The sequence below is a fragment of the Pelecanus crispus genome, chromosome 11 (genome assembly GCF_030463565.1).
Source record: "Pelecanus crispus isolate bPelCri1 chromosome 11, bPelCri1.pri, whole genome shotgun sequence".
NCBI lineage: Eukaryota > Metazoa > Chordata > Aves > Pelecaniformes > Pelecanidae > Pelecanus > Pelecanus crispus.
In genome coordinates, this window is record NC_134653.1 from 6,603,401 (window position 1) to 6,619,329 (window position 15,929).

The 15,929-nt window shown below is 54.2% G+C and overlaps 2 protein-coding genes across 2 annotated transcripts; both read left to right on the forward strand.

Moving 5' to 3' along the window:
• Positions 1-921: 921 nt before the first annotated feature.
• On the forward strand, positions 922-3,620 carry PSMG3 (proteasome assembly chaperone 3). The gene is made up of 2 exons (XM_009488712.2): positions 922-1,139; positions 3,199-3,620. The coding sequence occupies exons 1-2, from the start codon at positions 924-926 to the stop codon at positions 3,349-3,351; spliced, it is 369 nt and encodes a 122-aa protein (XP_009486987.1). The 5' UTR covers positions 922-923; the 3' UTR covers positions 3,352-3,620.
• Positions 3,621-7,031: 3,411 nt separating this feature from the next.
• Positions 7,032-13,303, forward strand: TMEM184A (transmembrane protein 184A). The gene is given in 11 exon segments (XM_075718902.1): positions 7,032-7,079; positions 7,081-7,113; positions 7,115-7,237; positions 8,716-8,940; positions 9,649-9,814; positions 10,759-10,849; positions 10,941-11,016; positions 11,645-11,736; positions 12,150-12,319; positions 12,419-12,616; positions 13,053-13,303. Coding segments are annotated over 11 exon segments (1,473 nt in total).
• The last annotated feature ends 2,626 nt before the right edge of the window (positions 13,304-15,929 follow it).

Below are 15,929 nucleotides of genomic sequence, written 5' to 3' on the forward strand. Positions count from 1 at the left end.
CTCCCCACAGCCCCCGGGTTCGCCGTGTCCCCTCACGGGCCTAAGGAGGGGCACACGCCGCTCCCTCACGGCCACGGGTGGGGCTCCTGCCCTGTGGCTCCCCGCTCCCCGCCACGATGACAGCCCCTGTAAAACGGGCAGAAAGCGGCCGAGGGCGCCGGGCCGGGGAAGGGGCCCAGCCCCGGGGCCGGCGAGGGGCGACGTCCCTGAGGAGAGCGGGGGGGGGCTGAGATGGCGGCTCCCCGGGCGGGAGCGCGGCGGGCGGGCGGGCGCGGGTAATGGCGGCGCAGCGCTGAGGGGCGCGGAGGCGGCGGCCGCCTGCGCCATCTCCCCGCGCCGCGGCCCGGCGGAGGGAGGGGAAAGGCGCCGCTTCCGCCGCGGCGGGGCGGGCCCGGGCGGAGAGCGGCGGGGCCCGGCGCGGGTAGGAGCGGCGGGGGCCGCTGCTCAGCCTCAGCCCGGCGCGGGGGGGACACGACGGTCGTGTCCCTCAGGAAACGCCGAGGCCTGCGGGACGCGGGGTGGGAAGCGGGGCTCGGGCGTCGCCCCCACGGGTGCCAGCGACCGGGAGGCTGCGAGGGAGGGCGCGGCGCAGCGGGTCGGGCGCGGGGGCGGCCTGCTCCGTAGGTGCGGTCACTGTTAAACCGCGATGAGCACGAAGCCCTATCAATGGCAGCTCGTTCGTGCGGGGGGAGTGCAGGCCGTTGCTGCGGGGCAGGTACATTTCCCCTCCCAGTCAGGGATGTGGGATGTTGACCGTCGTTCCTGCAGACACACACCTCCGGGTGCTTTTGTGCCCTGAAATTAACTTAGCGTGGGTATTTCAAATGAAGGGAATGATTCGGGCTTTTTGTAGCCCATGGTCCGTGTTTGTAATCTAATGTTACTTTACTGTTATTGTTGTTTTATTGTTACTTTCCGCAGCGATGGAACCGAGTCCCATCGTGACGTCCAAGCAGCGAGAGGAGGTGGTACGCGGGGTCCCGACAGAGGTGGTGTGCACGGCCTTCTCCAACTCCGTCCTCGTGGTAGTCACACAGTATGGCAAGATGGGGACGATCGTCTATGTGGACCCCAACACAGTCGGTGACAACGTGGGCAGGCCGTCACTCACCACAAAGGTGCTACTGGGCAAGGATGAGGTGAGAGTGCATACCCAGTGCACGGGCAGCAAGGATAAGGGGGAAGTGTAGTAGGTGGGGCTGTGCAAGTTGCCAGGGAGTTGATGAATCACAGCAGTTAAGCGGTGTTTGCACAGTGGTAAGATTAATTTAAAAATATCTTCTGAGGAGAGAGGGGTTCATCAGAAAAGTATGCGCGCTCATCTGCTCTTTGACGTAACAAAAGTTTAACTAACCCTGAGTGGGTTTGGGGATCCGTTATTTTGTGTCCTACAGGATATGGATTGCTTTGCCATGTTTATGGAAGGTTTGATAAAGCTCCTGTTGATCTAAGGGGTGCAAGATCAAACGTACAGCCTTTGATAACCTTTTTTGGGTTTCTGTTGCAGTGAGTTTGTTTTCCTTTTCAAGTCCCTTTTCTCACCACCACCCCCCCAGTCTATGCCAGCCCCATAATGGACTTCTGTTGCCCTCTCCCAGGTGTGCCTGCCAGCACCTACCCTTGATAAAGTTTAATTTGTTTTGCTTCAACAAAATGAGTTTTTATCGACCATTTCACAAAGCTGGAGAGAAAGCAGAAGAAAACATATTTCCAAAGCGTCAACTAGTCAAGCATTAAAACAGAAAGTTACAGAGCTACAAGATTATGAGGCTTTCCATCAGGGTTGGAGCTATCAAATACTACTTGCTAACCTTAACTAGAAAAACTCTAGCAACACAAGTTCCTGATTGTATCTGCAGCTTCCCCTTACGGAGTTCTCTGGATGGGAGATGCTTTGCTTTCCCTGGTGTGATGTCTACTAATTCTGACCACGTCCACCCCAAAGCTGGTTTTGTGTTTTATTTGGAAATGGGAAGTGCCTTTGTTTAGTCTGGCACTTGGTATTTTTAAATCATTTTACCAACTCAATCAATCTAAACTTTAAGAAAAGGCTTTCACTGTTTGTGAGTTTGCTGCCTTCCTGCTTGTCACCGTTAACATACCCATTTGGGATGATGCACACTTCCAAACTACAGTGGTAGCTAAAATCAAGCAAACTCATCCTTCTGATAAATACATAACTCTGGGTGTAAATAAAACCTAGACAAGCTGAATGTCTAGGTTCAGACCTGCACTGGGGGAGGTTTAGACTGGGCATTAGGAAGCATTTCTTTACCGAGAGAGTGGTCGAACACTGGAACAGGCTTCCTAGAGAGGTGGTTGATGCCCCAAGCCTGTCAGTGTTTAAGAGGCAATGCCCTTAATAACATGCTTTAACTTGGTCAGCCCTGCATTGGTCAGGCAGTTGGACTAGATGATCATAGTAGATCCCTTCCAGCTGAAATAATCTATGCTATTCTATTCCAGTCTATTCTTGTTAAAGAAACCTCATTAAGAGGATTATATCCCTTTTCTTCCCTCCTTCAGCCTCACTGCTTATTTCTGGTTTTCATTATTCTATTAAAATAAAACCCATCATGTCTTTTACACATGGCGTGCAAAAACTGTGTGTATAACAGCATTTTGGGGCCTCTAGGAATTGCAAAAATAACAGTTTTTTTTCCAGAGCTTGTCAGCGGAACATACCCTCTTCAGCAACAAATTTTTAAAAGAAAATTGTACTTGGAGACTTCTTCAGAAATCTGGCTATGATGGAAATAGAGGCATTTTGATTCATATAATTTGATATTTGGTGATGTAGTTTGGGTGGGAGGATTAGCGGAAGGAAAGATTCTCCATACCGACTTCCCAAGTTTTCCAAACCAGTGCAAAACTCAATTCAAGTGCAGCTTCTGTTAAGTTGTTTCAGGGTGGTTTGGGTGGCTGTCACTCACGGGTCCAAACTCTTCCCTTTTAAGCTGATTGAGAAAGTGCTTTCTAAAGTTCCCCGTACCGTGGCTTGGCCTTGCTGACCAGCCAAACTGTGTGTCTGTTCCCAGCCACGTTGGAACCGCTTAGCAAACTGCACGCTCAGTCCAAGTCCAGTATCGACAGGCTCTCGACGTGCCCCATGTCACTGCAGGACTCTTCCGCTCCTAACTGGTGTGGGAGGGCTCTCCCAGCTGTAAGAGTGTACATCTGTATACCTTTGCTTTTCAGCCCCTCGTCCATGTTTGTGCCAAAAATCTGGTGGCGTTCGTCTCTCAGGAAGCCGGGAACAAACCTGTTCTTCTCGCCATGGCTTTAAAGGACAAGACCGTGGAAGGAATACAAGCTCTACGGGAAGTGATCCGAAGTTGCCAAGTGTGGTGAAGTTGTGCCATCTGGATTCAAGGAAATGATCTTGAGTCCATGACTCATCACCACTTATTTAAAAGGACAAGAAATGAAAATGATGGAATGTCTTTGTGCTGGTTTTGGACGAACTGAGGAATTTCATGAATTTTTCTCTACTGTGTAGAACATTTGTGGGGTTTGTTACTGTGACAGGTTTGCAGCCCATATAGTCAGTGATGAGACAAGAACAATTGTCTCAATGTGCAAGAGGAGGAGTATTTTTATCACATTGGGTGGGATGTATATTTGGGAAACGGCATGGCTCTGCGTTTGTGTCCTGAGGAGCGATAGATGCCAAGCTCTGTAGCTACGCTGTACCACAAAGGGGGAACACCCAGTGCAGACTGAATAAAAGAAACATTGACGAATCTAATGTTACCTGTTTTCTTTTTTGCTCTGTGAAAATCACTTCAATTGAAATACGAGCGTTGGTAGCAAATCAACAGCAATTGCATAATAGGAAAGATTTTCTTGCCTGTTTTTAAGGAAATGAGTCCTATATGACTGCTTTTGTCCTTATGTCAGACCCTTTCTTGATGTAGTCTGAATCCATTTTCCACTTTCACTCCGATTTTAAAGAGAGGCAGATAATTATGCTCTGCAAATTTCATGAAAGCTGACGTCAGGGTGGAAGACAGGAACCCAAATTAGTGGTGAGAAAAAGACAAAATAACAGCTTATGGATTACATGGTACCAGCAGCACATTGGAGAGGCAGCACGTACATAGCTTGGACCACCTGCAATGAGTTGTCCCTCTCCTGAGGCACCTGTCGTAGCAGATGTGGGGACAGAAGGGTTTGGGGGGGCTACACAGGGGTTTTTCTTCTGAGTCTGTTGGAAAAAAAGCATTGGGTGAAGTTACACCAGTTGATGCAATGCGTAATAGCCAAACTTTTGCCATTTGCTTGTAAAGCACATTTGGTTTTACCTCTTGTAACAAGAAACACCAAGTAGTAAATTTTGAAGTGAGCTGTTACACACTTTTGTCACAGGTGAACTTGACTGAGCAGACAGAGGTCAGGTCTTGCATTCTGGGCAGGGAAGACTTGTGCTGCATTAAGACCTGCTGGTATCAGCAGTATCAGCACAGAGCCTGTGCCTGCCCCGTGTAGATGTTGCTGGGTCATTTCTGTTGCTAAAAAAACCCCCTAAAAGTAGAAAAGCAGAAAATGCATTTCGAAAGGACTTCTTTTCTCTGAAGTAAGGGTTATTTACAGTATTTAAAGGATTATGAGAAATGAAACTTTTTTTTTTTAAAGTACATCCAAACAGTGCAGGCTTGCAGCTGCCCTTGACAAGAAATTTCATCTAAAAATAATTTTCCGAACTCTGCTTCCAAGAATCAAAGATTTGCATCTGTCAGAACTCCAAATATTCCCTCTTTTACACTTTATTTTTTTTTGTCTAGGAGGGCTGAGAGAGGCATGTGGAATTTGTTAATGTTGATCCTGGTTTGCTAGTCGGGATTCTTTCCCGACACAAAATTCAATGTATTTCTCAAATCCTGGTGCTCTTATAGTGTCCATAGCTCCAGCAACTTGTGGAAACCATACATTAATTAGCAAATTGAACGCAAATCACATCCTCCACCACGGTGATATGGTGGCATGCCACCGCTATGCCCCAAAGACCTGAGTGTTACCACCTAAAAGCCAACCATGAGTTAACCACCTTAATTTCCTGGCTCTGTGTGCCGCCAGGTCTGCACAGGGTGGCGGGTAAAGAAAGGACATGGAGATCTCTCCCATTTGATGCCAAGAGCCAGGACAGACTTACTTTGCTGCCTTTCCACAGGCAATAAATCAGACCACGAGCAACTGGTCCTTCGTCTTTGCTCATCTCTGCTCTGCAGTAAACCAGGGGGAAGGCCTGCCCCAAAAAACATTCACAGGTCTGCCGGTACCACCATCTGCCTGCCTTTTAGTCATCGCTATCCTCCGGGTAAGGATTAATTCCCAACTGCAAGAAAACCTGCCTTTGCCGCCCACGCAGATCTCTCACCCACGGCCACAGGACGTGCGCCGGGCTGTGGGCAGCGGCATCAGGCTGCACCGCAGCTTTCCATCCATGTTTGCTTTCCGGGCGTGGGTGCAGAGCGTGGTGGACTGGAAAGGTAAGTTTGGTAGCTTTTCTGCAGGAGGCAAAGCCCAACCTGCTGCTCCGGCTCCCGCAGGGCCCAGGGTGCAGCCAGGGTGAGCGGGGTGCTGGCAGGGCCCGCCGCCAGCGGGCGGGCAGGGCTGGGACAGTGCCCGGAGGAGGAGTCTCCCGTGGGTGCAGGTGGAGGAGGGCGCAGGGGATGCGGAGGCAGGTGCACGGGAGCCAGGCCCGCTCCCGGAGGAGCCCCGCAGGGTGAGTGGGGCCCTGGGGGGGTGCGCAGCAACCCAGGGAGCAGAGGTTGCCCCAGCCATCGGTCCTGAGCACCCGTGGGAGCTGCTGGGAGGGCAGAGCCTGCTGCAGGAGCCCTGCGTGTGCGTCACCCACTCCTCCGGACGGGCTTTAAGGAGGGCTCCGTGCTGCCCTGCCTTAATTTATAGCTGTGTGCTATAGGTCTTTCCTCCTGGGTGGCCTGGGGGTGGTATGGAGAGGCTGGTGGGGTAAAAAACCCCCGTGCCCTGGCTTTATCCAAAAGCAATCAGGAAAGGCACGTCTGCTGCGCTGGTGGGGCTGAGCCTGGATGCTCCCCTCCCCGGGAAGGGGGTCAGGGATCTCTCCCCCCTTACCGGGGCACACAGCCAGCACCGCAGAGACGCTGGTGGGGGGCTGCAGGGGCTCGCCTCCCCTTTCTGACTGCCCCAGCCCCATAGGGGCTGCCGCCGAGGCAGGGATTTGTCCCGGGTGCTTCGGGAGACTGGGAGAGGTGTGAGTTGGGAGTCCGGGCTCCGGCAGCCTGCAGATGGAGGGGAATCCCTGACAAAGTGAAAAACCCCATCCGCAGGTGGCCCGCCTGAACGCAAGTTTCACTGCTCAGTTTATCTTCTCGGTGCTCACTTAGCATACCTAATATCCCAGGGAGTGAGCGTAACAAGCAGGCACTGCACGGCAGGTCTGGAAACAGCCAGACTGGATGTGGCACTGGTGTGGTCCCGTCAAGGAGCGGAGTTTTGCAGCTAATATTATTCTCTATGTCTCCTCACTGTCTTTGTTTTGGAAGCAAAAAGCCCTCTTACTGCATTGAATTGCCTGGCTACCTTGCACAGCCGGGATCTAATTACCTCCGGAGCTGGGAACCCTGTCTCCAAGTGGCACCGAGGCTTTTGTTTTTAATGACTTGTTCCGCCACATTCAGAGTGTGACAATGTAGGGGAGCCTGCCAGGACCGGCTGCTGGTGCCACCGTGCTCGTATGGCGATGGCTGGGAAAGCTAATAGGAGTTGGGATGTCTTGGGCCAAGCATCTGTGGCACAGCGCTGGGTCGAAAACAGAATAAATGGGTCTAGCGATGAGCACAGCTCTCCGCCGTGTCCTGGGAAGAGAGCTGGATCGCATCCTTCCTTATCGTGACGTTCTGGCAGAGGGAAAAATGGCCAAATCTGGCTGTACGGCCCCAACCTGTGGCAGGGCAGCCCCCAGAAAGAGCAAGGAGCTGCAGGGAACGGGGCACAGCCGGGTTCTCTCCTCCCTCCCTGCGCTGTGAGCTATCTCCGGCCTCCTGTTAATGTTTACAAGGCAGGTCTGGCGTCGTCTGTCCAAAGACCAGATCCCTTCCCGGCTCTCCCCGGGATCCTGCTTCCTGCTGGCCAGGGCAGGGCCACTGGACGGTCGCAGGGAGGGAAAACCCGGCTCCCTGCTGCCTCCGTAACACTATCGGCCCCGCTCTCCCTCCAGCCGTCGCCGGCTCCGCTTCCCCGCTCGCGGGCGCAGGTACGCCGGGTGAGCTCCTGGGACCTCGCCAGCACGACGCCGCCCCGGGCATCTCCACTTACAGGCGGCTCCTGCCAGGCAGAGGGGGGGAAGGTATTTTTAGGGCTGTTGATCAGACACCAGCTGAGTTTCCTCCCCTGTGAGGTTGGGGTTTCGGGGAAAGGGCAGGAGAGGAAGCCGCCAGGCGAGGTCCTGCTTTGGCTTCTGTGTTTAATTGAACCGAGGTCATTCCCTACCACTTTTATCTGTGGCAGATATTTTCTCGCCTCTCACCAGTTTGTGCTTACGGTTTTACCCCTAGGCGATAGCTATCCAGCAGCTAAAATCTTTGTTTATTAACAATGCACCAAGAACCATCTATATTGTTAGAGCTCTGCTCGCAGGTGGTTCGTTTTGTTTTTTTTTTTTTTAAACCACTATTGTTATACTTGGGAAAAAGCAGCTTTCCATAGATTAGCAGAGAGGCCAAACATGGCCGTTTATGCATCTGTTGGCCTTGAGATATGAAGCTGTCCTATAAATAATAGCATATTATTAGGTTGGTCCTTGCTGTCTGGAGCCGCAGGGTACACAGTGCCCGTACGCCCTGGTCACCCTCTGCGCTGGGAATGCTTGGCGCCTTGGGTGACTGGCTTCAAGGAGCACAGACCTGTCAGGGAGATGCCAGGGCGCTTCAGCATCCCGAAAGGGCAGCAGCTTTGCCTGCTCTGCCTGCAGCATGGCAGGCTTGCTCCCATGTGCTTAATTCGGGTGTGGGAGGGACCACTGGCCACCCTTCAGGTCTCAGGATTGGCGTTGCTGGCACAGGAAGACCCCCATGATCCCAAAATGGCCGAGGCTGGCCAAACACCCTGGGTGACGCCAAACCTCTGGCTTCTTGGGCAGCCCTGGTGTTTGCCCCTGGCAGGCCATGCACAAGGAAAGGAGACAAATCTGGGGGAGGAACCACAGGAATCCCAGTGTTTTCTGGGCTCCCAAGGAGGACATCAGTGTCTTGATGGCTCGTTGGTAAGGGGCTCGCTATTATCACGGGTGAGGGATGAGTTTAACCCTGAAGTCTGTGGTTCCTGATGGAAAAGGGTCCTGAGCCACAAGTGTGAATTCACAGGGGCACAAATGCAGCCAGGTCTTTCCCTTTCAAGCGGGATAGTGACCCCTGAGAAAATCAGAAGTAGCAAGGCTGGGAAGGAGAAGCATGTGTTTTGGGGGACACAGGGACTGCATACACCTCCTCAGAGAAAAGAGGGTCCACTCTTGAAGGACCTTTGCATTTTCCTGCTGCGAGAAGCAGACCCAACCATGGTGAATAGGCTGGTTTGGGTGAGGAACACCCTGGAAAAAGCTTGGGGAGGAGACAAACCTCACAGGAGGTTTGTCCACACTTTGTGGGCTGGGAAATCTGCTGGGGCCTTCCCCTTCACCAGCTTACCTCAGTCCTGCCTTCCTGCACTGCTCCCCTTGCCTCTCCTTCCCTGCAGATGAGTAATGCCACACGTGCCTTGCCCTCTCCCATGGCGCCCAGTGCCCCGGGGCCCGGCACGGCGGCCAGGCTGGCCTCGGCTCCCCCGTCCTTGGCCCTCGGCCTGCTCACGGCCGCCCACAACAACTCTGAGGATGGCCAGCAGCTTTTCCTGACCACCACAATGGCGCAGGTCATCTCCGGCATCTTCGTGTGGTCAGCACTCATCGTCACCTTCCACCAGGTACGGGCTGGAGCAAAGACGGGGCTCAGCACTGGGGTTGATGCAAGGGTGAAACTATTGACTGCCCTCAAGTTCATTGCAAATCACTCAGCTCCGGATAAATATTTCCTCCTGTTGGTGACCAGAGGGGATATCTCTGTTGTCAGGAGCCCAGTGCTGGCAGCTCGGGAGGGTGGACTTTGCCCATGCGCTCCCCGGGCGGCTGCCAGGCCCAGGAGAAGCTGCAGGGCATCAGCACTGCCCGGAGGCAACACCCAGCGGGGTTTCTCATCTGGCACCCCGGGTTCTGTGCCTTTGCGGTGTGCGCCACTGGCTGCCTTGAAATGTACTGCCAGTGGGTATGTTTTTGGGTGCTGCGTGGATCTGTGCTGCTGAAGGCAGCCGGTGGGGCAAGCTGCTGCCTCCGAGCGCTGGGACGGGGCTGCACGTGGGGTTGCATGGAGGAGGGCACGCTCCTCACACAGTGCCAGGGAAGGGACCCTATTTCCACGCGTTTTTGAGGAAGGGATTGCCCCGGGGACCAGGATGGAGCCCGTCTCACGTGTCTGTTCACTGCGGTGGGTCTGTGGTGGAAAGCCAGCAGTGCTCTCATCCCCGGGAGGAGGGTCAACATGGGACGAGCCTCCTGCAGCCCCCCAGGCTGGGGGCACCTCTGGTTCCCCTCCTGAGCAGCGGTAGCCACAGCTCTGCATGCTGGGCACTTTGCAGATCTACATGCACTTGAGGAATTACACCATCCCCAAGGAGCAGCGCTACATCATCCGCATCCTCTTCATTGTGCCCATCTATGCCTTTGACTCCTGGCTCAGCCTCCTCCTCCTCGGCAGCCACCAGTACTACGTCTACTTCGACTCAGTGCGTGACTGCTATGAAGGTGAGTGCAGCCTCTCCTTGGCAGGGAGGCTGATGGCAAAGCAAGGCTCTCGTCTTGCTGACCTGTGTCTCTGGAGTGTCCTGGATTGCACAAAGTGGCAAATCTCTCTCTCTTTCACTTCCCACTCTCCCTTCCTCCGTGCAGAGGTTTTTCCCCTGTCCTTCTCCATCAGCAGTGGGCAGGGGATGCCCCACGGGTAGACACGAGCTGGTGCCTTTCCGCTGCCTGCCTGCAGGCTCAGAGGGACCCCAGCATCATGTTCCTGGGGAAAGAGGTTTTCTGGTTGCTTTTGGGGTAGCAATGCAGCTTCTCTAGAGCAGAAGGCAGATGTACCTAAGAAATTGTGGAGTTGGGGTGTTTTGAGGTGCAGGGGAAGCTCATCAGGGTTGAGGTTGCCCTTCCATCTTGTTGCTCTCCCCCTAGGGAACAGAGGGATGTGGGCATGTGTATTACTTCAGGTTTGGAGTATATGAAAAATAAGTGATGGGGATGTTCAAGAAAACTGTTCAGGACCTGCTCCTTGCTGGCCACCAGCTACTTGTGCTTCCCCTTAGCAATTCTGAGGTCCTTCCATGCAGATGGTCCATGGCCATTGCACTCCTGCCTGGGCTTGTTTGGGTGTGCATGGGGGCCGGCTCCACGAGCACTGTTGCGACGTCCGACTGCTGCCACGTGCACTCAGGGTCTCTGTGTGCACGGAGGAGCTGCCGCATCTACAATGAACCCTGTGCACATGGTGCGGTGCATCTGACTCTGCTTGGAAGTCAGATGGATTTGACCTGCTCCTCCTCTTGCTGGGCTCCCACCTACCAGTGTCCCAAATTCTGATGCTGTGCTGGGGTGGATGAGAAGACACCTGAGCAGGAAGGGATGTGAAATGTAATAACACCCCCTTCCTGGATCTCCATCAGCCCCACTGATCGTGTCTGCCCTTGCCTTGCCAGCTTTCGTGATTTACAGCTTCCTGAGCCTGTGCTTCGAGTACCTCGGAGGGGAGAGCACCATCATGACAGAGATCCGAGGGAAGCCCATTGCGTAAGTCGCAGCATCCCATGAGTTCCTCGACCCTTCACCCGCTTTCCCCATCCAGCAGCCCCAACGGCATCTCCTCGGCTTCTGCTTCCAGGTCCAGCTGCTTTTATGGGACCTGCTGCCTTCAGGGTATGTCCTACTCGATCGGGTTCCTGCGCTTCTGCAAGCAGGTGGGTACCTGACAGGGCAAATGCTCCGCTCCCCTCCCATGAGGGCTCTCTGGGTGGCAGGTCCCTTCCCTGCTGCCCTGCCGAGAGGGCTCTGCTTCGCTGCTCTCCTGAGATGCTCTTTTTGGCTTTTTTTTTTTCCTCCGAGGGAGGCAGCTCACGCAGCTCGCCAGCACCTGGCCAGCAGCAGGGCGCCGCGCTCACTGCTCTTGCCTCTGACTCACTGCTGAGTCAGGGTCTCCTCCCACTGCAGAGCTGAGATTGCCATCTCTGTCCAGTCCCAGGTTAGCCTGGACGGCTCTCTAACTCTCCAGGGCTGCGCTGCGGGCCAAATCCTGGCACCGGTCTGTCCCCAGCCGCATGGTCACCCCCCCTCGGAGTGGCTACACTGCCTTTCAGGAGCTGCCTTTTGGGAGCCCTGCTCCCTCCCGCCTGCAGACCTTGAGCTGGTTCATATTTCACCGTGCAGCATTGGTCACTCCTGGGATGGAGAACTGCTCTCTCCTCTGTGTCTCTGTCCGAGGAGCAGAGGGGTTGGCTCGCGTGGAGGGGCCAGGGGTGGCTGGAGCTGCAGGGAGGGTGGTGGGACGTCCCCGCTGCCCAGGGTGCACCGTGTCTCTCCCCTGTGCAGGCCACGCTGCAGTTCTGCATTGTGAAACCCCTCATGGCGATCGTCACCATCATCCTGCAGGCATTCGGGAAGTACCACGACGGGGACTTCAAGTGAGGATGCTGGGTTGGGCTGGGTTGGGTGAAGGGGCCAGGAGGGGTCCCTGCTCGATCACAAGGGACAGGGTGTCCTGCCAGCCCTCCCCGGGAGCTGCTCCACAGGTAGTGAGAGCAGAGGGAGCCCAAAGCACCGGGGAACAGAGAGTCACTGCTCCCAAATAAGAAAAGGGACGAAACTCTTGTGAGCCATAATAAAAGAGGTCCCAGCAGCAGAGGAAAAGCTGAGAGTGGCCCCCTGCTCCCCCCTTTCTCCCGGCCTCTCCTTCCCCTCCTGGGCCGTGCTCTCCCCCGTGGCAAAGCCACACACTTCTCCCCCTCCATTTCTTCCTTCCTTGCCTCCAGTTGCACTCGCTTCGCTTCTCGCAGCCCAGGGCAGCAGCTCTCTCTCTCTCTCCCCCCCCTCGCAGCGTCCAAAGCGGCTACCTCTACATCACCATCATCTACAACTTCTCCGTCAGCCTGGCACTTTACGCCCTCTTCCTCTTCTACTTCGCCACCATGGACCTGCTGCGCCCGTTTGAGCCAGTCCTCAAGTTCATCACCATCAAGGCAGTCATCTTCCTCTCCTTCTGGCAAGGTGGGTCCCACCACAGATGCCCCGCACTTCTCCTCCTGTATCCCCACCTGACCTGGGGACGCAGGATCAGAGCTGATCCCTCTCCCTCCCCCTGCACAGGGACACTGCTTGCAATCCTGGAGAAATGTGGGGTGATCCCTGAAGTTCAGATCATCGATGGGAAGGAGGTGGGAGCTGGAACGGTGGCTGCTGGCTACCAGAACTTCATCATCTGCATTGAGATGCTCTTTGCTTCCATTGCCCTGCGCTATGCGTTCACCTGCCAGGTGTACAGAGAAAAGAAAGAAAACTCGACAGGTAACTTTTCCTCTCTTCTTCCTTCCTTAATCAGTGAATAAGGAAAGAGGAGACACCCCCACCCCCCTTATAGCATTACCAATGGGATGCTAAAAGCCACCAGAGTTTCTTCTCCTGTGCTCCATTAGTTCCTTCTCCCTCTTCCCTCGTGATACCCATGAGCCACAGTGAGTGGATAGGAAAAGAGACCTTGGTGCGGATGGGCAGAATTAGGGGATTATGGTATTACAGCACATGCTGCTGGAGAGGTTCCATCCTCTTTGAAACATGGAGCTGGGGTTGCCTTTCTTCTCCTTGGCGCTCACCACCGCAAGCTGATGTGGCCGACAATGAGGCCCTCATTTTGAATTTCTAAGGAAAAATGTCACTCCAGTCTTGGAGCGCTTGGGCACAATGACTGCTGTCCCATCACCCTCCCGCTCTCCCTGTTTTTCAGCAAACCTTGCCCCAATGCAGAGCATCTCGAGCGGGCTGAAGGAGACCATAAGCCCCCAGGACATCGTGCAGGATGCCATCCACAACTTCTCGCCTGCGTACCAGCAGTACACCCAGCAGTCGATGCAGGAGACAGAGCACAAAGTGCCAGGGGAGAAGGGACACGTGGCCTCCAAGGGGGAGGGACCGAGTGGCAGAAAGAGCAAAAACATCGAGAAGAGAGTGCTGATCCTGTCGGACGAGGAGCTGTAGGAGACATCAGAGGGGACAGTGACACTGGAGAGGTTTAAACCCATGCAAATGGGAGCTGTCTTGAGGCTGAGACAACCTGGTCTAATCGGAATATCGAGAAGCCAGGAACTCTACCCAAAAAGCCAGTCTCTTGAAGGGAAGATGCAATAACCCAGGGAAAGGTTAAATCAAATAGTGCCAGCTTCTGCTGTCCCATCTCCACTGGTGTTAGGGACTGGGCTGACTTTGCTCCTGCGACTCAGCAGCCCTGTGTTGCTGTCTGGGCTTTTCTGCCCCACTGCCGGTGTCTCGATGCCAGCCTCGTGCCTGTGCCCACGCTGGGGGATGCCAGGAAGGGAGGGAAGCCAGGCTGCGGGATGGACCAGCCGCCCTCGCCCTCCTCTTACCTCCAAGCAGTGCTGAGGCCCGAGACAAATGCTTTTCTCAGCACAGTTCTGCTCTAGTTTCTCCCAATTTGAGTAAAAAATGATCTCTAAGGGCCCCGCGGAGAAAACCAGCCCAGGAAGGTGACTTCACTTCACCTCAAAACCCGGTAACAGTTGAAAGACGTAATTTCTTATTTTTACATCTTCCCCCCTCTCCTTCTCCCAGAAAAGCCTACGGGGTTGTGCAGAAGACCTTTACTAGGGAGGAAGAATAAGTCATCCTCTTGTCACCCCAGCTGGGGATGCAGCTGTCTGAGTAACTCCCCTGGGAGCAGCAGTGAGGTCCCACTCGGGGCTAACGTGAGGTCTCACAGCTGCATTTCTGAGAGCTGCCGGTGACAGAAGCACTTGTTTATGTCTAAACCAACTTATCTCTGAATGGATCAGAAGTTAAAAGGGATTCCAGCTTCCTTATCAGAGCCTTTATTAGGAACCAGACTGTGACTGGTGGTGGTAGGAATGTGCTTATTGTGAGCTGTCTGTTCGTCCTAACCCCTCGCTATTTACCGTCCCTGGGCTTTGCCCAACCTGCGGGAAGGCAGGTGGGAGCTGAGCCCGGCCGGGTGACGGTGGCGGGGATGGAGCAGCACTGGGGGCTTCCACTGCTCGGGGCAGGACCGCCGGTGGAGGAAGATACTGCGTGGAGGGATTTTCCCCGTATCAGTGATGGAGAGCACACATCCTTCTGTTAAACTTCCTCTCTGTTTTTTTCCCAATTTTTAGTCCAATTTCTATTCCCCTATTAATCAGATGATTCCTGGGAACTTACTTAGGCACTGGCCAGGCTGTTGTTTCAGGGTGGGAGCTGGGTAGTGAAAGGACAAGGGCAAATCTGCAGCCTCAGATTCAGAGTCGCGTGGCAAACCAACGAATGGGTAAGGCTTAGAGCCATTCTACACACAAATCCTAGAGGGTTTTTTTTCCCCTTAGGCTGCACCCTTAAGCTGCAAAATGTAAATCACAACATGAAATTATTTTATTTATGAATTTTTTTCTAATAAACAGCAATTTCTACCACGGAGTGAGCAAGTGTTTTCACTTAGCTCAGCAAGCAAAGCCCACGATCTGCCTGTTCCTGCTCTAATGCTGATGCTCTTAAGCTCAACGTCCTCTCTGCCCTGCAATGCTGGTCCAGCAGAAATACCTGCACACACAGCATCCTGCACATTTTGGCATTCCCATGGGATTTATGCTCATCTTTTTCACTCCACAAAGAGCGTGTGTGTCCCCTGCTTCCTCTCCTTGCACTGCACCTCTTCCAACCCTCGCCTAAGCTGTGGATGCAGCAGTTCAGAGCTGCTGGAGCCACTTTAGCCAAGCTAAGCCCAGACTCCAGCAGCAACAAGACAACCTCTATTTATTATTATTGGTAAAATCTTATTGTGCTGGAAGCCCAGACTCCACACTAGCAGCCTATAGCTAAGCCAGTGTTGCAAGTCCCTCTGCTCCGAAGCACCGCTGCTCATACCTGCTCAGCTGGTGAGACTGCTGCCACTTTTCCCGCAATGAGGTCCATAAACAAGAGCCATACGCTCTGTGCATCCAGGCATCCATCCAGGATCCTGTGCATCCTGGAAGCAGGACCCTCCTGCCCGCAAAGTGCAGCCTCGATGCTCAGGGACGAGGCTGCCTGGCTTTGTAATGCAGCCGGCACCGAAGCAGGGACATCTCTCAGCTGAACATCTTGGTCTCCTCCACCCCTCTGGGAGAGGGCCGGCCACAGCTGCAGAAACAGAGGCTGCTCCGGCTCCCGGGGCGAGGACAGACTGCAAAGGTGATGATGGCGCATCTGTCGGTGCGCTCGCAGCCGCTGAGATAAAGACTTGCACAAGAACACAGCAAGAAACGTAGTTATACTTCATTGCACAGATGATCGACTCCGGTGCATAATGGGCTGCATTCATTGCTCTTGCCAGCAGGTGCAAGTCCCACTGCAGACAATAACATTTGCCTATTTATGTCAAGCCCTGATTACTGTATTATATGTAAAACAGGTCTTTCTTGCAAGCAAAACAAGGCAGGGGGCGCGGGGGGGGGGGGATCAGCTGTGACTCATCCAAGTCAGCAGTGTGATACCAGCCTGAAGGAGCCGTGCTGGGCTGGACACCAGCTGGCTGCTGCACCGTGCAACAGCAGGCAACGCTCCCCTCTCCAGCAGGCGCGAGCTCGGCCTCCCGGTCGTCCTTTTTCTTGGAGAACGG

What these genes read in the sequence shown, in the direction of transcription:
- PSMG3 (XM_009488712.2), top strand. Translation starts at nt 924, where the DNA reads ATGGAACCGAGTCCCATCGTGACGTCCAAGCAGCGAGAGGAGGTGGTA. An exon ending in TGCTACTGGGCAAGGATGAG is followed by an intron (nt 1,140 to 3,198) that starts GTGAGAGTGCAT and finishes TTTGCTTTTCAG; the next exon opens with CCCCTCGTCCATGTTTGTGC.